We start from the raw sequence: 18,442 nt of genomic DNA on the forward strand, positions 1-18,442 counted from the left end.
GGGCTGAGTTTCCAGATATAACAGAAACTTCAGGAAACCCTTTTCCCTTCTCCCTCAGGCCTAAGCAACAACCAGATCCGGCCGAGGGGCCTATGTTTGTTCTCCCTTTGCCCCTGGCTTCACTCTGTCCACCACAGTGAAAACCTCACACCCAGAAAACACCCACAGCCCAAACTGAGGGGAAACAACGGCCCTCCAGGCTCTGCCCTGATTATCTGCCAAGACTTAGACCTCCGGCCTTATGCTGTCACTGTCCGCTGGCCCCAGACGCCTCCCAGAGAGTCCTCCCTGAGAAGACACAGGATGTGAGTGACAGCCCATCAGACACACACCGCCCAGCCTCCAGGAGCCACTCTGAAGCGCCCACGCAGACCCAGATCTTCCTTACTCGCCTGATGGTCTGTCCCCTTCCTGGGTCAGCACCCAGCCCTGAATAATTCAGTCCTTCGATCTCTGCAGTCAGGCTCCTGTGCAAACCACTCTGCACCACGCATTCCTGAAGATAACATGAACGGCCTCTTAATCACCAACCCACCTGCCTCTCCTCGGTTCTCATGCTTGCATTCACTTCTCTAACATCTAAACTGGGTCGGGCAGGGTGGCTCATGCCTGTAATTCCAGCGCTTTGGGAGGTCAAGGAGGCTGGATCACTTGAGGTCAGGAGTTTAAGACTAGCCTGGTCAACACGGTAAAACCCCATCACTACTAAAAATACAAGCAGTGGCTCACGCTTGTAATCCTAGCATTTTCGGAGGTCTAGGCAGATGGATTATGAGGTCAGGAGTTCGAGACCAACCTGGCCAACATGGCAAAACCCCGTCTCTACTAAAAATACAAAAATCAGCCGGGCATGGTGGCGGGCGCCTATAATCCCAGCTACTCAGGAGGGTGAGACAGGAGAACTGTTGGAACCTAGGGGACGGAGGTTGCAGTGAACTGAGATCACACCACTGCACGTCAGCCTGAGAGAAAGAACAAAACTCTATCTCAAAAAAACTACAAAAATACAAAAATTAGCCAGGCATGATGGTGCGTGCCTGTGATCCCAGCTACTCGGGAGGCTGAGGCAGGAGAATAGCTTGAACCTGGGAGGCAGAGGCTGCAGTGAGCCGAGATCACGCCATTGCATTCCAGCCTGGCCAACAGAGTGAGACTGAGTGAGGAAGGAAGGAAGGAAAGAAGGAGGGAGGGAGGGAAGGTGGGCAGGCTGGGTACAGTGGCTCATGCCTGTAATCCCAGCACTTTGGGAGGCTGAGGCAGGTGGATCATCTAAGGTCAGGAGTTCGAGACCAGGCTGGCCAACATGGTGAAACCCCATCTCTACTAAAAATACAAAAATTAGTCAGGTGTGGGAGTGTATGCCTATAATTCCAGCTACTCGGGAGGCTGAGGCAGGAGAATTGCTTGAACTCGGGAGGCGGAAGTTGCAGTGAGCCAAGATCGCGCCACTGCACTCCAGGCTGAGCAACAGAATGATACTCTGTCTCAAAAATAAATAAGTAAATAAGTAAAGGCTGGGCACAGTGGCTCACGCCTATAATCCCAGCACTTAGGGAGGCCAAGGCAGATAGATCACCTGAAGTCAGGAGTTCGAGACTAGGCTGGGCAACATGGTGAAACCCCAACTCTACTAAAAATACAAAAATCAGCCAGGTGTGGCGGTGTACGCCTGTAATCCCAGCTACTCAGGAGGCTGAAGCAGGAGAATCTCTTGAACCTGGGAGGCGGAGATTGCAGTGAGCCGAGATTGCGCCACTGCACTCCAGCCTGGGCGACAGAGTGAGACCCCATCTCAAAATTAATTAATTAATTAATTTAATTAAACATAAATAAATAAATAAAAATAAAACCTAAATTGTTTTGACCACATCTATCTAGAATGCCTCATTCCACATACCTCTGGATCCTCTTTCCTCTCTGTTCTCTGATCAATTCTCTTGCTCTTGGGACCCTCACAACAATGTATGACATACTTTACATGCAACAAGAAAAATTCAGTCAACACAATCTGCTCAGAGCCACTGCCATATGCATTGCCTTAAGTAGCGGTAAAAAGCCCAAACCTTCTAAGAACACTCAGAGAAAGTCTAGAAAAAGACAAGGTTAACAAACTTTACCAATTGAATCTGCAAATATGTATTAACCAGTGGCATTAATGACCTCTCTAAAACATGGCCGGGCGCGGTGGCTCAAGCCTGTAATCCCAGCACTTTGGGAGGCCGAGACGGTCGGATCACGAGGTCAGGAGATCGAGACCATCCTGGCTAACACGGTGAAACCCCGTCTCTACTAAAAAATACAAAAAACTAGCCGGGCGAGGTGGCGGCGCCTGTAGTCCCAGCTACTCGGGAGGCTGAGGCAGGAGAATGGCGTAAACCCGGGAGGCAGAGCTTGCAGTGAGCTGAGATCCGGCCACTGCACTCCAGCCTGGGCGACAGAGCAAGACTCCGTCTCAAAAAAAAAAAAAAATTTAAAAAAAAAATAAATAAATAAAACATTAGTTCATCCAAACAGACATTAACGTCACAGTTGTTATTAAAGTCACCAGAAGGGAGGGAAAAGGCTGTGTTATGAAACTATCCCAGTGGTACGTGCTCCAATTTAGAAGAGGCTTTAACATGTCAGATTTCATATAAAAAAGCATTTAAGCCAGTATTTATTCTCTATTCAAGGCTCTGAATGTTTAGAAGACACGTATTCGCTGCTTCCTAGCTGAACAAGAGGCGGCTCTCATACACTTGGGCATGGACTTTTTAAACCCTTGCCAAATGAAAACGTTTTCTGCCGGGCGCGGTGGCTCAAGCCTGTAATCCCAGCACTTTGGGAGGCCGAGACGGGCGGATCACGAGGTCACAGGATCGAGACCATCCTGGCTAACACGGTGAAACCCCGTCTCTACTAAAAACTACAAAAAACTAGCCGGGCGAGGTGGCGGGCGCCTGTAATCCCAGCTACTCGGGAGGCTGAGGCAGGAGAATGGCGTGAACCCAGGAGGCGGAGCTTGCAGTGAGCTGAGATCCGGCCACTGCACTCCAGCCTGGGCGACAGAGCAAGACTCCGTCTCAAAAAAAAAAAAAAAAGAAAACGTTTTCTACAGGAATCATGAGCTGATATCAATCGATATTTACAGACAGCTCAGAAGCAAGCTCTGACCTTGCCAACTTAGGGCTTTATAATCAGTCAGGATTATCAAGGTCCCCTACCGACTAGTCACAAGGCACTAGTAACTGAGGGGCTCGAAAACTCAAAACGACTGTACCCCACCTGTTACTCCCCACCCCCACTGTTCCTTTAATAATTTTAGCCCAGAGTGAGGGAGCCTAAGGAGAAAATGAAATTCAAGTCAGTTCATTTTACTATTTACTTACTAGTCTGATAAATGCTTGAAATGCATGGCAAGAAAAAAAAAAAAAAAAAGATTAGGGATTATCCAAGAATTTTAATTATTTGTTATCCTTGTTACTAATTCTATAGGTAATAAGAAACTAGCATGAGTTAGTTAAAGCATTTTAAAAGTAAACATAGGGCCAGGTGCGGTGGCTCACACCTGCAATCCCAGCACTTTGGGAGGCCAAGACAGGCGGATCACGAGGTCAGGAGACCATCCTGGCTAACATGGTGAAACCCCGTCTCTACTAAAAACACAAAAAATTAGCCGGGCATGGTGGTGGGCGCCTGCAGTCCCAGCTACTCAGGAGGCTGAGGCAGGAGAATGGTGTGAACCCGGGAGACGGAGCTTGCAGTGAGCTGAGATCCGGCCACTGTACTACAGCCTGTGTGACAGAGCGAGACTCTGTCTCAAAATAAATAAACAAATAAATTAAAAATAAAAGTAAACATAAGCCAGAGCGGTAGCTCATGCCTGTAATCCCAGCACTTTGGGAGGCCAAGGTGGATGGGTCACGAGGTCAGGAGATCGAGATCATCCTGGCTAACATGGTTAAACCCCATCTCTACTAAAAATACAAAAAATTAGCTGGGCGTGGTGGTGCGTGCATGTAATCCCAGCTACTCGGGAGGCTGAAGCAGGTGAATCGCTTGAACCGGGAGGCGGAGGTTGCAGTAAGCCGAGATCCCACCATTGCACTCCAGGCTGGGCGACAGAGCGAGACTCAGTCTTAAAAAAAAGAAAAAAAAAAAAGTAAACATAATCTACTTAACACAAGGGCTTTAATCCCACAAATCAAAAGCGACCCTAGTTTTCCATGAGCCTCTGGCTACCATTGGTTCTCACTGTCTACTGAGAAAGGAGTAGAGCCCGTCCTTTGCTGGGTGCTGGGGACGGAAAGATGACGGGGAAGCCTGCACCCTGAGGCCACGGAGAAAGAAAGGCAGGCGTCTTCTCCCAAGGGGAGGGAGGAGCATCAACCAGAGGTGCAGCTGAGCAGGGACATGGAGGACAAGCAGCTCTGGTGAAAATCTCAGGCCCTGGGCCCACAATTCGACTATTAATACTCTGTCATCTAAGTTTATCAATACTCAGGACCAGTTCCCTCCATGTGCCAGGAGCCAGGCATAGAAGGGCCCCTAGGTTGGTTTAAAAACCTACTGCCAACCGGGCGCAGTGGGCTCATGCCTGTAATCCCATCACTTTAGGAGGCCGAGGCTAGCGGATCACCTGAGGTCGGGAGTCAAGACCAGCCTGACAAACATGGAGAAACTCCCTCTCTACTAAAAATACTAAATTAGCCAGACCAGTGGTGATGCATGCCTGTAATTCCAGCTACTTGGGAGGCTGAGGCAGGAGAATCACTTGAACCTGGGAGCTAGAGGTTGCGGTGAACCAAGATCATGCCATTGCATTGTAGCCTAGGCAACAAGAGTGAAACTCCACCTCAAAAAAAAAAAAAAAAAAAAAATCTATTGTCAACCAGGTGAGGTAGCTCAGCCTGTAATCCCAGTACTCTGGGAGGCTGAGGCGGGAGGATCACTTGAGGTCAGGAGTTCAGGACCAGCCTAGCCAACATGGTGAAACCCCCTCTCTACTAAAAATACAAAAATTAGCCGGGCATGGTAGCGGATGCCTAGTAATCCCAGTTACTCAGGAGGCTGAGGCATGAGAATTGCTTGAACCCAGGAGGTGGAGGTTGCAGTAAGCCAAGAATGCACCACTGCACTCCAGCCTGGGTGACAGGGTGAGACTCTGTCTAAAAAAACAAAAGAAAAACCTGTTGCCATCTTGACATTTTTTATAATTTTTGGGCCAGATGCAGTGGCTCACGCCTGTAATCCTAACACTTTGGGAAGCTGAGGCAGGTGGAGTGCCTGAGCTCAACAGTTCGAGACCGTCTTGGGCAACATGGTGAAACCCTGTCTCTACTAAAAGTACAAAAAATTAGCCCGGCTTGCTGGTGCATGTCTATAATCTCAGCTACTCGGGAGTCTGAGGCACCAGAATTGCTTAAACCCAGGAGGACGAGGTTATAGTGAGCTAAGATCGCACCACTGCACTCCAGCCTGGGCAACACAGCGAGACTCTGTCTCAAAAAAAAAGAAAAAGTTTTAGTAATTTTTGAACAAGGGGCCCCACACTTTATTTTGCATTGGCCCCTTGGATTATGTAGCTAGTTCTATCAATCTTCATCATTAACTACATCTGAAATATGCAAAAAAAAAATCAGTGTGACTAGATTCTGCATTTCAGATGGAATTAATTATATTCTTTAAAAGCCACTTAATAGACAACCTTATACAAATCATTCTAAAGTTTTACATTTCTTCAGTTTAAATTTATAACATTCAACTGTTTTGAAGTGGTCCTCAAAAGTACTATATAAGAAAAATTTTAGGCTGAGCAGGGTGGCTCATGCCTACAATCCTAGCACTCTGGGAGACTGAGGCAGGCAGATTGCTTGAGTCCAGGAGTTTGAGACCAATCTGGGCAATATGGTAAAACCTCATCTCTACAAAATAATAATAATAATAATAATAATAAATAAATAAATAAATTAGTCAAGCATGGTAGAGTGTGCCTGTAGTTCCAGCTACTCAGGGGGCTGAAGTGGGAAGACTGCTTGAACCTGGGAGGGCGGAGGTTGCAGTGAGCCGAGATCGTGCCACAGAACTCCAGCCTGAATAAAAATGTCTTTGCTATACTTCAAGTATGTAAACAAAGATGATATCCATTTTTACTGAGTTTTAAAATTCCCTTTGAATATAAAGACATATTTCTAAGTGTTTTCTATGTTTGAAGATTGGGTAAACGAGGAATAGTTAATTAAATAAAATCAAAGGACTAGAAAAAATAATTTACTTTTAAACAAAGCACATTTTTAGCCAACTAGCATAACAAAAATGTAATGAATGAATGAAATGTCAGCTGGACATGGGGGCTCACGCCTGTAATCCCAACACTTTGAAGGGCCAAATAGGGCAGATTGCTTGAGCCCAAGAGTTCGAGACCAGCCTGGGCAACATGGTAAGACCCTGTCTCTAAAAAATTTTAAAATTAGCCAGGTGTGGTGGTGTGCACCCTGTGGTCCCAGCTACTGGGGAGGCTGAGGCAGGAGAATGGCGTAAACTCGAGAGGCAGAGCTTGCAGTGAGCCGAGATCGTGCCAGCACTCCAGCCTGGGTGACAAAGCGAGACACCATCTCAAAAAAAATAAATTAATTAAAAAAGAAAAAAGAAAAAAAGGAAAGAAAATAAAATAAAAGAAAAAGAAAAAGAAAAGAAATGTCACTTTCTAAAGTAGCTGCAGTTTGAGAATTGTCATGTTTTTTCCAGTCCCTTTCATTAAGTGAAGCCCTGCTCCTGGAAGCGGGATACTGACTGTGTGTGTGACTGGGTGGGTGTCCCCCAAACACTGCACGTGCAGCCCTGTGCTAGGCTCATTCCTGAGAAATCCACAGAAATCAAGGCCCAGGCCTCAATGCTCTTGGCCTCTCTTAATGTGTGAGGTGGTAAAAACAATGAACTGTAGGCCTGGATGCCTGCAAAAATACGAAGGCGTGATAAAATTCAGTCCTAAGGAAACCTAACCAAAGGCTCAATGTTTTTAAGAAAAGGGTTGCTCTGTGAGCTAGCAAGAGCCCCGTAGCAGTAGAGTTCAAACAGAGGCTGAATGATCAACACACAGGGACATATGAGGAAACGTCTGTTTTACAGGGAAGGCTATTTAAAGTATAGAGGAAAGAACTTTCAAAGTTCCTTTCAACTCAAAGTCTAAAATCCGGGATAAAAATTATATGAGAGACAATGGCAAAGGAAGGAATTGGTTAGATGAAATGCCAGTTTGCACCTAGACTAGGAAAAAATTCAACTTAAAATTCTAACAAACTAGAAGACTGTGAAATGTGTATTTGATTAGGAAAATGCTCCTGTGAGTGATGACGGAGGTCAAGTGGATACAGGATGGTGCAGCCACTTTGTACAACCAGCCGGTAGTTCCTCAAAATGTTAAACACAGGCCGGGCATAGTGCTCACGCCTGTAATCCCAGCACTTTGGGAGGCCGAGGCAGGTGGATCATTTGAGGTCAGGAGTTGGAGACCAGCCTGACCAACATGGAGAAACCCCGTCTCTACTAAAAATACACAATTAGCCGGACATGGTGGCACATGCCTGTAATCCCAGCTACTCGGGAGGCTGAGGCAGGAGAATTTCTTGAACCCGGGAGACGGAGGCTGCAGTGAGCAAAGATCACATCACTGCACTCCAGCCTGGGCAACAGAATGAGACTCCATCTCAAAAAAAAAAAACTTTTTTTAATTTAAAAAGTTAAATCTAAGACTTACCCTAAGACCCAACAATTCCACTTGGGTATATATCCAAGAGAAATGAAAACATACGTCCACACAAATTCCTGTACAAAAATGTACATAGTAGTATTTTCCAAATACAAAGTGGAAATAACCCAAATGTCCATCAATGAGTAAACGGATAAACAGAATGTGTTATATCCCTACAAGGATATATCATTTACCTGTGAAAAGAAACGAAGTCCTGATACATGCTACAACATGGATGAACCTTGAAGACATCATACTAAGCAAAAGAAGCTAGTCACAAAAGGCCACATATTATGATTCCCTTGATATGAAATGTCCAAAATAAGCAAATCCATAGACAGAAAGTAGACTCGGGGTTGCCAAGGGATGGAGGAGGAGGGATATGGAGAATGAGCGCTAACAGATATGGGGTTTCTTTTGGGGGTGATGAAAGTGTTCTGAAATTAGATAGTGGTGATGGCTGCACAACTTTGTGAATATGCTAAAATCACTGAATTGTATGCCTTAAAATGTTGAATTTTATGGTATGCGAATTATATCTCAATAAAGCTGCTTTAAAAAAAAAAAGGAGTGGATGCAGAAAAAGGTGGTTTTGTTTGTTTTGTTTTGTTTTGTTTTGAGACAAAGTCTGGCTCTGTCACCCAGGCTAGAGTGCAGTGGCATCATAAAGGTGGTCTTCCTTTTATTTTGAGATGGAGTTTTGCTCTTGTTGCCCAGGCTGGAGTGCAATGGTGCAATCTCGGTTCACTGCAACCTCTGCCTCCTGGGTTCAAGCAATTCTCCTGCCTCAGTCTCCCGAGTAGCTGGAATTACAGGCATGTGCCACCATGTCCAGCTAATTGTGTATTTTTAGTAGAGATGCGGTTTCTCCATGTTAGTCAGGCTGGTGTCGAACTCCCGACTTCAGGTGATCCGCCCACCTCAGCTTCCCAAAGTGCTGGGATTACAGGCGTGAGCCACCACACCCAGCCGGTGGTCCTCCTTTGTCCTACACAATGACTCGGAGAAAGTACAGATCAAGGTAGGCTTGAAAAGTGGCAGACTCAACAGAAGTTCTTGTCAGGGGAGAATCAGACAGAACGAAAACAGACAGCTGAAAGACGATTCTTCGGCCGGGTGCGGTAGCTCACGCCTATAATCTCAGCTCTTTGGGAGGATGAGGTGGGAGGACTGTTAGAGCCCAGGAGTTCGAGACCAGCCTGAGCAACACAGTGAGACACCATTTCTATTAATTCTTTTTAAGATGATTATTCATGTCTGACCAAAAAAGTAAAAAAGCAAAAACATGACTCTTCTTCTGATATGCTACCACATACTTCTTACTGGGGTTCCGGAATGGGAAGGAAGTTAACTTTCAGATTTTTTTTTTTTTTTTTCTGAGATGGAGTTTTGCTCTTGTTGCCCAGGCTGGAGTGCAATGGCGTGATCTCGGCTCACCACAACCTCCACCTCCCGGGTTCAAGCGATTCTCCTGCCTTAGCCTCCCGAGTAGCTGGGATTACAGGCACGCACCACCACACCTGGCTAATTTTATATTTTTTAGTAGAGATGGGGTTTCTCCATGTTGGTCAGGCTGGTCCCTAACTCCCGACCTAAGGTGATCCGCCCGCCTTGGCCTCCCAAAGTGCTGGGATTACAGATGTGAGCCACCGCACCTAGCCAACTTTCAGATGTTTTAAAGGTATTTAAGCTGCTTTAAACTCTGTTACTTTGGAAATCACGTGAATCTCTGCCAAGAACCTTTTTTTTTTTTTTTTTTTGGGGGCGGGTCTCGCTGTGTCACCCAGGCTGGAGTGCAGTGGGCCGATCTCGGCTCACTGCAATCCGCCTCCCAGGTTCAGGCCATTCTCCTGCCTCAGCCTCCCGAGTAGCTGGCTGGGACCTGGTAGCCGCCACCCGCGCCGGCTAGTTTTTGTATTTTAGTAGAGAGGCGGGGTTTCACCGTATTAACCAGGATGGTCTCGATCTCCTGACCTCGTGATCCGCCCTTCGGCCTCCCAAAGTGCTGGGATTACAGGCTTGAGCCACAGCGCCCGACCAGAACCTTTAAAAATAAAAACTTTGTGAAACAAATCTAAGTGAAAAATTTTTTTTTTTTTTTTTTTTTTTTTTTTTTTGAGGCCGAGATGCTGTGTCTCCCAGGCTGGAGTGCGGTGGCCATCTGGGCTCACTGCAAAGCTCCGCCCCGGGTTCCGCCATTCTCCGCCTCAGCTCCCAGCTGGGACTGCAAGCGCCGCTACAGCGCCCGGCTTCAGATTCCAGCTATTTTAGTAGAGACGGGGTTTCACCATGTTAGCCAGGATAGTCTCGATCTCCTGACCTTGTGATCCACCCGCCTCGGCCTCCCAAAGTGCTGGGATTACAGGCTTGAGCCACCGCGCCCGGCTCGTGAAAATTTTTAATCTAATAATATCCTAAAACTAAATCAAAAAATAAGCAAAAATACACCTAAAACATAGGAGAGAAAGAACCTATCAAATCAGACAATCAGCATTCTAGTTCCCAGGCGGTGGCAGCTCTTAGGGAAAAGATGGGTATTGTATGTCAGGCTGACACAGTGGGGAGGCTGTCACCATTTGAGGGTTCCTATATATGGCCTTTGCATAGCCTCAAAACATCACTTTTGAGGGCTTGTTAGTTTGGCTTTTTTTTTTTTTTTTTTTTTTTTTTTAGAGACAGAGTCTTGCTCTGTCGCCCAGGCTGGAATGCAAGTGGTGTGACCTTGGCTCACTGCAGCCTCAACCTGCCAGGTTCAATCAGTTCTCCAGCCTCAGACTCCTGAGTAGCTGGGACTACAGGCATATGCCACCATGCCCAGCTAATTTTTTTTGTATTTTTAGTAGAGATGGGGTTTCACCATGTTGCACAGGCTGGTCTTGAACTCCTGGACTCAAGCAATCCACCCATCTTGGCCTCCCAAAGCACTGGGATTACAGGTGTGAGCTACCATGCCTGGCCATTTGGTTGGTTGTTTTTAGTTTGTTTGTTTTCTTTTTTTTATTATTATTATACTTTAAGTTCTAGGGTACATGTGGATAACGTACAGGTTTGTTACATATGTATACCTGTGCCATGTTGGCGTCCTGCACCCATCAACTCGTCAGCACCCATCAACTCGTCATTTACATCAGGTATAACTCCCAATGCAATCCCTCCCCCCTCCCCCGTTTGTTTGTTTTTTGAGACTGAGTCTCACTCTGTCACCAGGCAGGAGTGCAGTGGTGCAATCTCGGCTCTCTGCAACCTCCGCCTCCCAAGTTGAAGCGATTCTCTTGCTTCAGCCTCCCGAGTAGCTGGGACTACAGGTGCACGCCACCACGCCCGGCTAATTTTTGTATTTTTAGTAGAGACAGGGTTTAATCATGTTGGCCAGGATGGTCTCCATCTCTTGACCTCATGATCCACCCGCCTTGGCCTCCCAAAGTGCTGGGATTACAGGCGTGAGCCACTGTGCCAGGCCTTGGTTGTTTCTTAATGCAAAATCATAACATTGTGTAAATCATTTCCACCAATCTTGAATCTGTAGTCCTGAAACACTACTAAAATCCGTATTTTGTTGCAAATCAACATTGTAAATTTCACTTACAAAGACACATTTCTTCAAGCAACTCTTTTTTTTTTTTCTTGCTACAGAGTCTCACTCTGTCACCCAGGCTCACTGCAAGCTCCGCCTACCAGGTTCACACCATTCTCCTGCCTCAGCCTCCGGAGTAGCCGCCCCGCCATCAAGCCCGGCTAATCTTTTGTTTTTTTTTTTTTTTTTGGAGACGGAGTCTCGCTGTGTCTCCCAGGCTGGAGTGCAGTGGCGTGATCTCGGCTCACTGCAAGCTCCGCCTCCCGGGTTCACGCCATTCTCCCGCCTCAGCCTCCCAAGTAGCTGAGACTACAGGCGTCCGCCACCACGCCCGGCTAGTTTTTTTTTTGTATTTTTAGTAGAGACGGGGTTTCACCATGTTAGCCAGGATAGTCTCGATCTCCTGACCTCGTGATCCACCCGCCTCGGCCTCCCAAAGTGCTGGGATTACAGGCTTGAGCCACCGCGCCCGGCCTTGTATTTTTTTTAGTAGAGATGGGGCTTCACCGTGTTAGTCAGGATGGTCTGCATCTCCTGACCTCGTGATCCACCCACCTCGGCCTCCCAAAGTGCTGGGATTCCAGGCATGAGCCACCGCGCCCAGCCCCTTCAAGCAACTCTTCATACTAAATTAAGACCCACTGAAAACACAAGTTTTAATGATCTAAGCCCTCAACCAGAATACATAAGAAATAGACTCTAGGTGGTTTTTTAGGATAATCAGATCTCTATTTTGTTTCAACTCTTATAAATGAAAACTCTATCCAAAAAAATATTAGAAAACATATTTTCCTGTCTCAAAGCAATAATAAAAATAACTCAGCACTTTTTTCCTTTGTTCTAAAATTTTAACGTATCTCAGCTTCCTCGTTTTACACTTAGACTTGGTTTAATAAGCTTCACTAAGTCTTGCAGCTAGTTCTATGAAATTATAGCATTTTCTAGTTTCAGTGTAATAATTATATTTTATATCCCACAAAAATTTCATTTATTGGTCATATTCTTCATAACTAAAACTGAAATATTAGTTGCTGTTTTTGGCTTAAATATCAAATACTGGCACATATAATGTATGGTATCACCTCCTAAACCTTCCTTTTGAAAAATAATTCCGAGGCCGGGCGCGGTGGCTCAAGCCTGTAATCCCAGCACTTTGGGGAGGCGAGAGGCCAGTGAAGATCATGAGGTCAGGAGATGAGACCATCCTGGCTATCTGGTGAAACCCGTCTCTACTAAAAATACAAAAAAACTAGCAGGCGAGAAGTGGTGGTGCCTGTAGTCCCAGCTACTCGGGAGGCTGAGGCAGAGAGTCGTGAACCCGAGGAGGAAAGGAAGCACCCCAGTGAGCTGAGATCGGCCACCTGCACTCCAGCCTGGGTGACAGAGCAAGACTCCGTCTCAAAAAAATAATTCCGGCCGGGCGTGGTGGCTCCATATGTAATCCCAGCACTCTGGGAGGCGGTAGTGAGATCACAAGGTCAAGGAGATCGGGGAGCACAGAGTGAAACCCGTCTCTACTAAAATACAAAAAAAAATTAGCAGGCCTTGATGGTGGCGCCTGTAGTCCCAGCTACTCAGGAGGCTGGAGTCAGGAGGAATGGCGTGAATCCGGAAGATGGGCTTTGTGAGGCGAGATCAGCGCCTGCACTCCAGCCTGGGGCGACAGAAGCGAGACTCCCCTCTCAAAAAAAAAAAAAAAAAAAAAGAGGCGAGTAGCGTGGCTCAAGCCTGTAATCCCAGCACTTTGGGAGGCGGCGGAGTGGATCAAGAGGTGGGAGATGAGACCATCCCCTGGCCTAACATGGGTGAAACCCGTCTCACAAAATACAAAAACTTGGGCGTGATGGCGAGGCCTGTAGTCCCCAGCTACTTGGAGGCTGGCGGGAGAATGGCGTGAACCAGGGAGGTGGAGCTTGCAGTGAGCGAGGTCAGCCACTGCACATAACCTAGGCGACAGGCGAGACTCCGTCTCAAAAAAAAAAAAAAAAAGAAAAAGAAAAATAATTCCTATAAAACTGCTTGGTTTTATGCTTTTTCTCCCAAAAGAAATATCCAGCCAAAGGATGAATTCCAGCTAACTGAAGGTTCCAGTTAACCGAGTTAATGTTCTAAAATTGGAATATATTCAAAATTGTTCATATTTTATTATTTCTTCAGCAGTTATAGGTCTCCTTTGAGAAATAAATGTTATTTACTTTCATTCAGTATTAACAATGTTAGACTATGGGTAATACTGAGGTCTATATTCGAATGACTTTTTTCCACATCATTACTTATGAAAAACGAGGTAACAAATTAAGAAACCATCTTCCCAAAAAAGCTGAAAATTACAGTATTTTTTTAAAGGGACTGACAGGTGTAGCCACAGAGCTACAGCCTTCGAAGGCCAAGACAGAGTGTCATGATCTAATATCCCCAATACTGCAACCAACAGAATGGATCCTTGAACTTTTTTTTTTTTTTTTGGTATTTTTGTAGTGACAAGGTTTCACCATGTTGCCCAGGCTAGTCTCAAACTCCTGCACTCAAGTAATCTGCCTGCCTAGTCCTCCCAAAGTGCTGGAATTACAGGTATGAGCCACTGAGGCTGGCGCCATGATCCTTGAAAATTTACCCACTAATGAATTCCCACATCCACACTGCAGAAATTAAGTTTGGGCCAGGTGCAGTGGCTCACAACTGTAATCTCAGCACTGTGGGAGGCACAGGCAGGTGGCTCACTTCAGGTCAGGAGTTCAGACCAGCGTGGCCAACATGGTGAAACCCTGTCTCTACTAAAAATACAAAAATGAGCCCAGTGAGATGGCATATGCCTGTAGTCCCAGCTCCTGGGGAGGCTGAGGCAGGAGAATCTCTTGAACCCGGGAGGCAGAGGTTGCAGTGAGCCAAGATCTCCCCACTGCACTCCAGCCTGGGTGACAGAATGAGACTCTGTCTCAAAAAAAAAAAAAAAAGAATTTAAGTTTACTTTACACTATGTAATTTTTTTCACTATGTAGCATTTATCTGTGAAGTGGAAATTAGGATGCAAAGCTACTACGCTGTCTAAACTGAAATGCTGTTATCCATCTACCCATTCATTCATTCAATCACACAATACTGGCATGCCTCCGGTGTGCTGGTGACGGGAAACATATGCAAAGCAGACACCCTTCCATCTTGGGGCATATGTTCTACAGAGGGGAAACAGACGGTAAACAACTCAATAAGTAAGCAACAAGGCATGTTAGAATGGGCTAAGTGCTATGGAAAAAAGAAAAAGTATTGCAGGGAAACAGGATTTAGGGGTTCAGGAGGAGAAATGATTTCAAATAGGATGGTGAGAAGAGGCCTCACTAAGTCTGTGTGCAAATGGAAAAATAACCGTGATTTTTATTTATTATGTGGCTTCGAAATGCATTACACGGTTGCGTTTTTTAAATATTCATATAAGCTTTCTATTTTCTCTGCTTCACTGTTCTATTTCCTGATCTCCATGAAGAAGGCAGGTAGCCGACGGACATGACCGTCCAGGGCACGCCAAAGATATTTCTTCTAATATTTTGGCTTACTTACTTTGTTTTTAAGACTGGAGTCTTGCTTTGTCACCCAGGCTGGAGTGCAGTGGCGCAATCTCGGCTCACTGCAACCTCCGCCTCCTGGGTTCAAGCAATTCTCCTGCCTCAGCCTCCCAAGTAGCTGGGATTACAGGCACCCACCAGCACACCCAGTTAATTTTTATATTTTTAGTAGAGACAGGGTGTCACCATGTTGACCAGGCTGGTCTCGAACTCCAGACCTCAGGTGATCTGCCAGCCTCAGCCTCCCAAAGTGCTGGGATTACAGGCGCGAGCCACTGCGCCCAGCTCTACTCAACATTTCTTGAGAACTACAGCTATAATTAAAATAAAATTTGAGGGTCTCTACAAAACTAATAGTTCAAGATGCAATTTATATTAGAAAATTTATCATTTTCTCCAGCAGTCTCTACGTAATCTAACATTAACGATTACTAAAGGTAGCTACAGCATGAACAGGAGTTCATGTCGTACTGCCTTACGGCAGTAAAAACTTCACATAGGAGTTGAAATGATCTCTTAAAATCAGCCCACAGAGTGTCTCCAAACTGTAAATTTACATATGAAATTCACTTGTAATATTTCAAAATGAAATTGTTATTAGCATTTTGTGTAATAATTCCAAGACATTTTCTAACTCGCAACCTGAAAAAAAAAACAATGCGACCAAATAACTGATGTGTAAAATGTCTTTATTCTGAAGACTAAGAATCTTGAACTACTGTCTAACGGCACCAAGAAAACTTTAGAGAAAGCAAATCACAAATGACTCAACTAGTCAACACATCTTTCACACCACATTTCTGTAGGTCTCGGGTAATGAAGATATTCAAAGTTGAAATGTATGCTGTTTAAGTAACCAAGGCAATTAAATAATGACTAACAAATGTAGGTGCTATTTAAGAAAGCACCAATTTTAACAAGAAATGGTATCACTGACTAAACTAAATATACTTAAACTGTTCCCAAAATACCCAATCCAAGCACATATTTTTAAAATGTGTGGGTTTTCCCCAAGAGAAGCAAAACTTTGACATTTCTCTTGGATATATTAGAGTTTCAGACCTACATCTGGAAAGAACATTTCAAACTTAGTTTGATGTTACTTTTAAAAATCAAATGGCCAGCAATGAGATACTTAGTGACTAAGATCTGAATTTGACAGAGTCAACAGAATGTCAGAAATGAAATAAAAGAAGTATTCAAAGTTTATCATCCTCGATGTTTAGAAAGGAACATGGAACAAAAGATGCATTTGCCGCCTCTGCCCTTTAATTTTGTGAACACCATACTTCTCTCCTTATGTCACGCCAGGGAAGGGAAAATAAGAATTTTTTTAAAGCTGGCTAAATTCAAATATGACCATTTCATCTGGATTTCTATCAATCCTCCTCCCCAAAATGTCTTTTGATTAAAAACAAAAAAATTAGAACAACAGATTTAAGCCTACAGTAGATTCTACAGACTACACCTAGATTACTTTGCTCTAAGGCCAAGGAAAATGTTTACGATTTCAAGATCCACTCAGAAGCAAATACTGTATCTGCAATGCGTAAGCTTTTCGTTGGCAAGACCAGTCAATATCAGAGAACACGCAAGGTTTAAAAGGTTAAGTGGATGAAGGTTAAAAGCTAATAATAAATTAGCCAAGAAATATTACTTCCCACCAAGCCATAAAATAATTTCGGTCCTACAATCCTAAAGAATCAGAGGGATTTCTCGTTTTTGTAGAGGGTATCTAAGCCTCCACGGTCTAAAGGACCGTCAGAAAAACTGCACCAAGGCACCAGGGGTAGCAGAGACGGAGATTTCTAACACTGGGTGAGCCCGCGGTCGCAAATCTCATCGCGATTTCACCTTTGGGTGAAAAGGTGGGAGGGAAGTACGAAGTTTCAGCCTCGGCTCCACTGGAAACAGACAACGTCTGAAGGACCCTGGGAGGAGGCGGAAAGGGGCGAAGTCGTGGTGTCCGCGGTGCAGCAACAGAGAATCGGGATCTTGGAAACGGGATGCGGAGGAGTGGGCTCTTATGTAAGCACACACCAAAACTGTGCGTGCACCCCCCGCCTGATGCACCTCTGAGCACACGTACACACAGCATCTCACCCAGGGGTGCAGTCCCAGCCTGCGTGCGCCGCTGAGCAGGGCGGACTGACCCTTCCTTCGGCCCGTCTGCACGTCCCCCCAAATCAGCGCAGCCACCACCCCGGGCTGCAGTGGGGGCGGCCCAGGCCCAGGTGCCCCGCCCGGGACCGAGCCTGGCTTCCCCGGGACGCCCGCAGCGCGCGCCCGCAGTCTCCTGCGCCCCGGCCCCGGCTCCGCGAGCCCGACCCCCAAGCCGAACCCCACGCCCCGACCCGGCTCCCTGCGCTCGGACCCGACTCCCCGCATCCCGGCTCGAATCCCGGCATCCGGCCCTACTCCCGCACCGGGACCCTAATCCCCGCAGCGGGACCCGAATCCCGCACCAACCCAGCGGCCCGGCCCGGCCCTGGGGCTTACCTCGCGCGGCCCAGACCCCGCCGCCGCACAGCAGCCCGGCCAGCAACAGCCGGGCGGCCGGGGCCAGCGCGGGCGCGGGGCAGCGCAGCATCGCCAGCCCGGGGCGGGAGCGGCAGGGAGGCGCGCGGGACGCCGAGCGGAGCTCTCGGAGCTCTCGGGGCTCTAGGGCCCGGGGCCGGCTGCTCCGCGGCGCGGCGAGCTCCGGGGATCCAAGGAGGAGCCGCCGCCGCCGCCGCCGTGACGCTGGGCCGCGCGCTCGGGACGCGGCGCCCTCCCCGCCTCGGAGCAGCGCCTTGCTGGAGGCAGCGGCAGCAACTAAGATGGCGGCGACGCTCTCTCTCGGGTCCGGCGAGGGTACCCGGCCGGGGGCGGGGTGGCGGCGGGAGGGGCGGGGATGGGGAGCGACGCGAGGCGCGCGCGCGGCGGACCCGGGGAGCGCGCGGGCCCGGGAGGGAAGGGGCGGGGAGGTGAGGGAGCGCGCGCGGCGGACCCGGGAGAGGGCGCGCCTCCGAGCCCGTCGGCCCCGCCTGGAGCGCGCGCCCGCGGGGACGCGCCTGGGGTGGGTTCCAAGCGGCCGGGAGGGGCCCGGGGGACTGTACCCCTTTCCGCGGCCGCAGCTGGAGAGCCTCAACTCCGCGTCCCCACGCGCGCTCCCGGACTCCTAAGGCCGGGCGAGCGGTACCCGGGGACCCGCGCCTCCTTCTCCACCCCGAGGAATCATCCTTCCCACCCGCTCCGCCGAGGAGCGCAGACCCCGGCGGGGGAGTGCGGCCCAGGACCCTTGACACTTAGGGCAGGTCGCGTCGCCTCCCAGAACCTCGGGGTCCTCGTCTCCCCGGTGGAGGTGATGAGAGGAGTCATGAAAGGGGGTCCAGGAGACTAGGTCAGCGAAACGCGCCTGGTAAACAGTCAAGGGCCGCACAGCACTACCCGCACCGGCTCCCGCCCCGGGACTTGCCCCCAGGGAGTCTGTCCTGAATTGACTGAAGGAATCTATTTGAGACTTTCTAAAGGCGGCTGGTGTGCGCGCTCTTTCTCAGTGACACAGTGCGATGCTGGTTCTTAGAAAAGCGGAGGTCC

At 47.7% G+C, this 18,442-nt stretch overlaps 1 protein-coding gene across 6 annotated transcripts in view; it reads right to left on the bottom strand.

Annotated features, from left to right (window-relative positions):
* The window catches only part of CLSTN1 (calsyntenin 1), a 103,174-nt gene extending 84,937 nt beyond the window's left edge, over positions 1-18,237 (bottom strand). For 3 of the 6 annotated variants that reach the window (XM_017957007.2, XM_017957012.2, XM_017957006.2), the window contains exon 1: positions 17,363-18,237. In XM_017957007.2, the coding sequence (XP_017812496.2) occupies positions 17,363-17,453 (91 nt within the window). In that variant the 5' untranslated portion in view covers positions 17,454-18,237. The other 3 variants (XM_031664261.1, XM_031664262.1, XM_031664258.1) reach the window with 1 other exon arrangement.
* Between the last annotated feature and the right edge of the window lie 205 nt (positions 18,238-18,442).

The sequence above is a fragment of the Papio anubis genome, chromosome 1, assembly GCF_008728515.1.
Source record: "Papio anubis isolate 15944 chromosome 1, Panubis1.0, whole genome shotgun sequence".
Taxonomy (NCBI): Eukaryota; Metazoa; Chordata; class Mammalia; order Primates; family Cercopithecidae; genus Papio; species Papio anubis.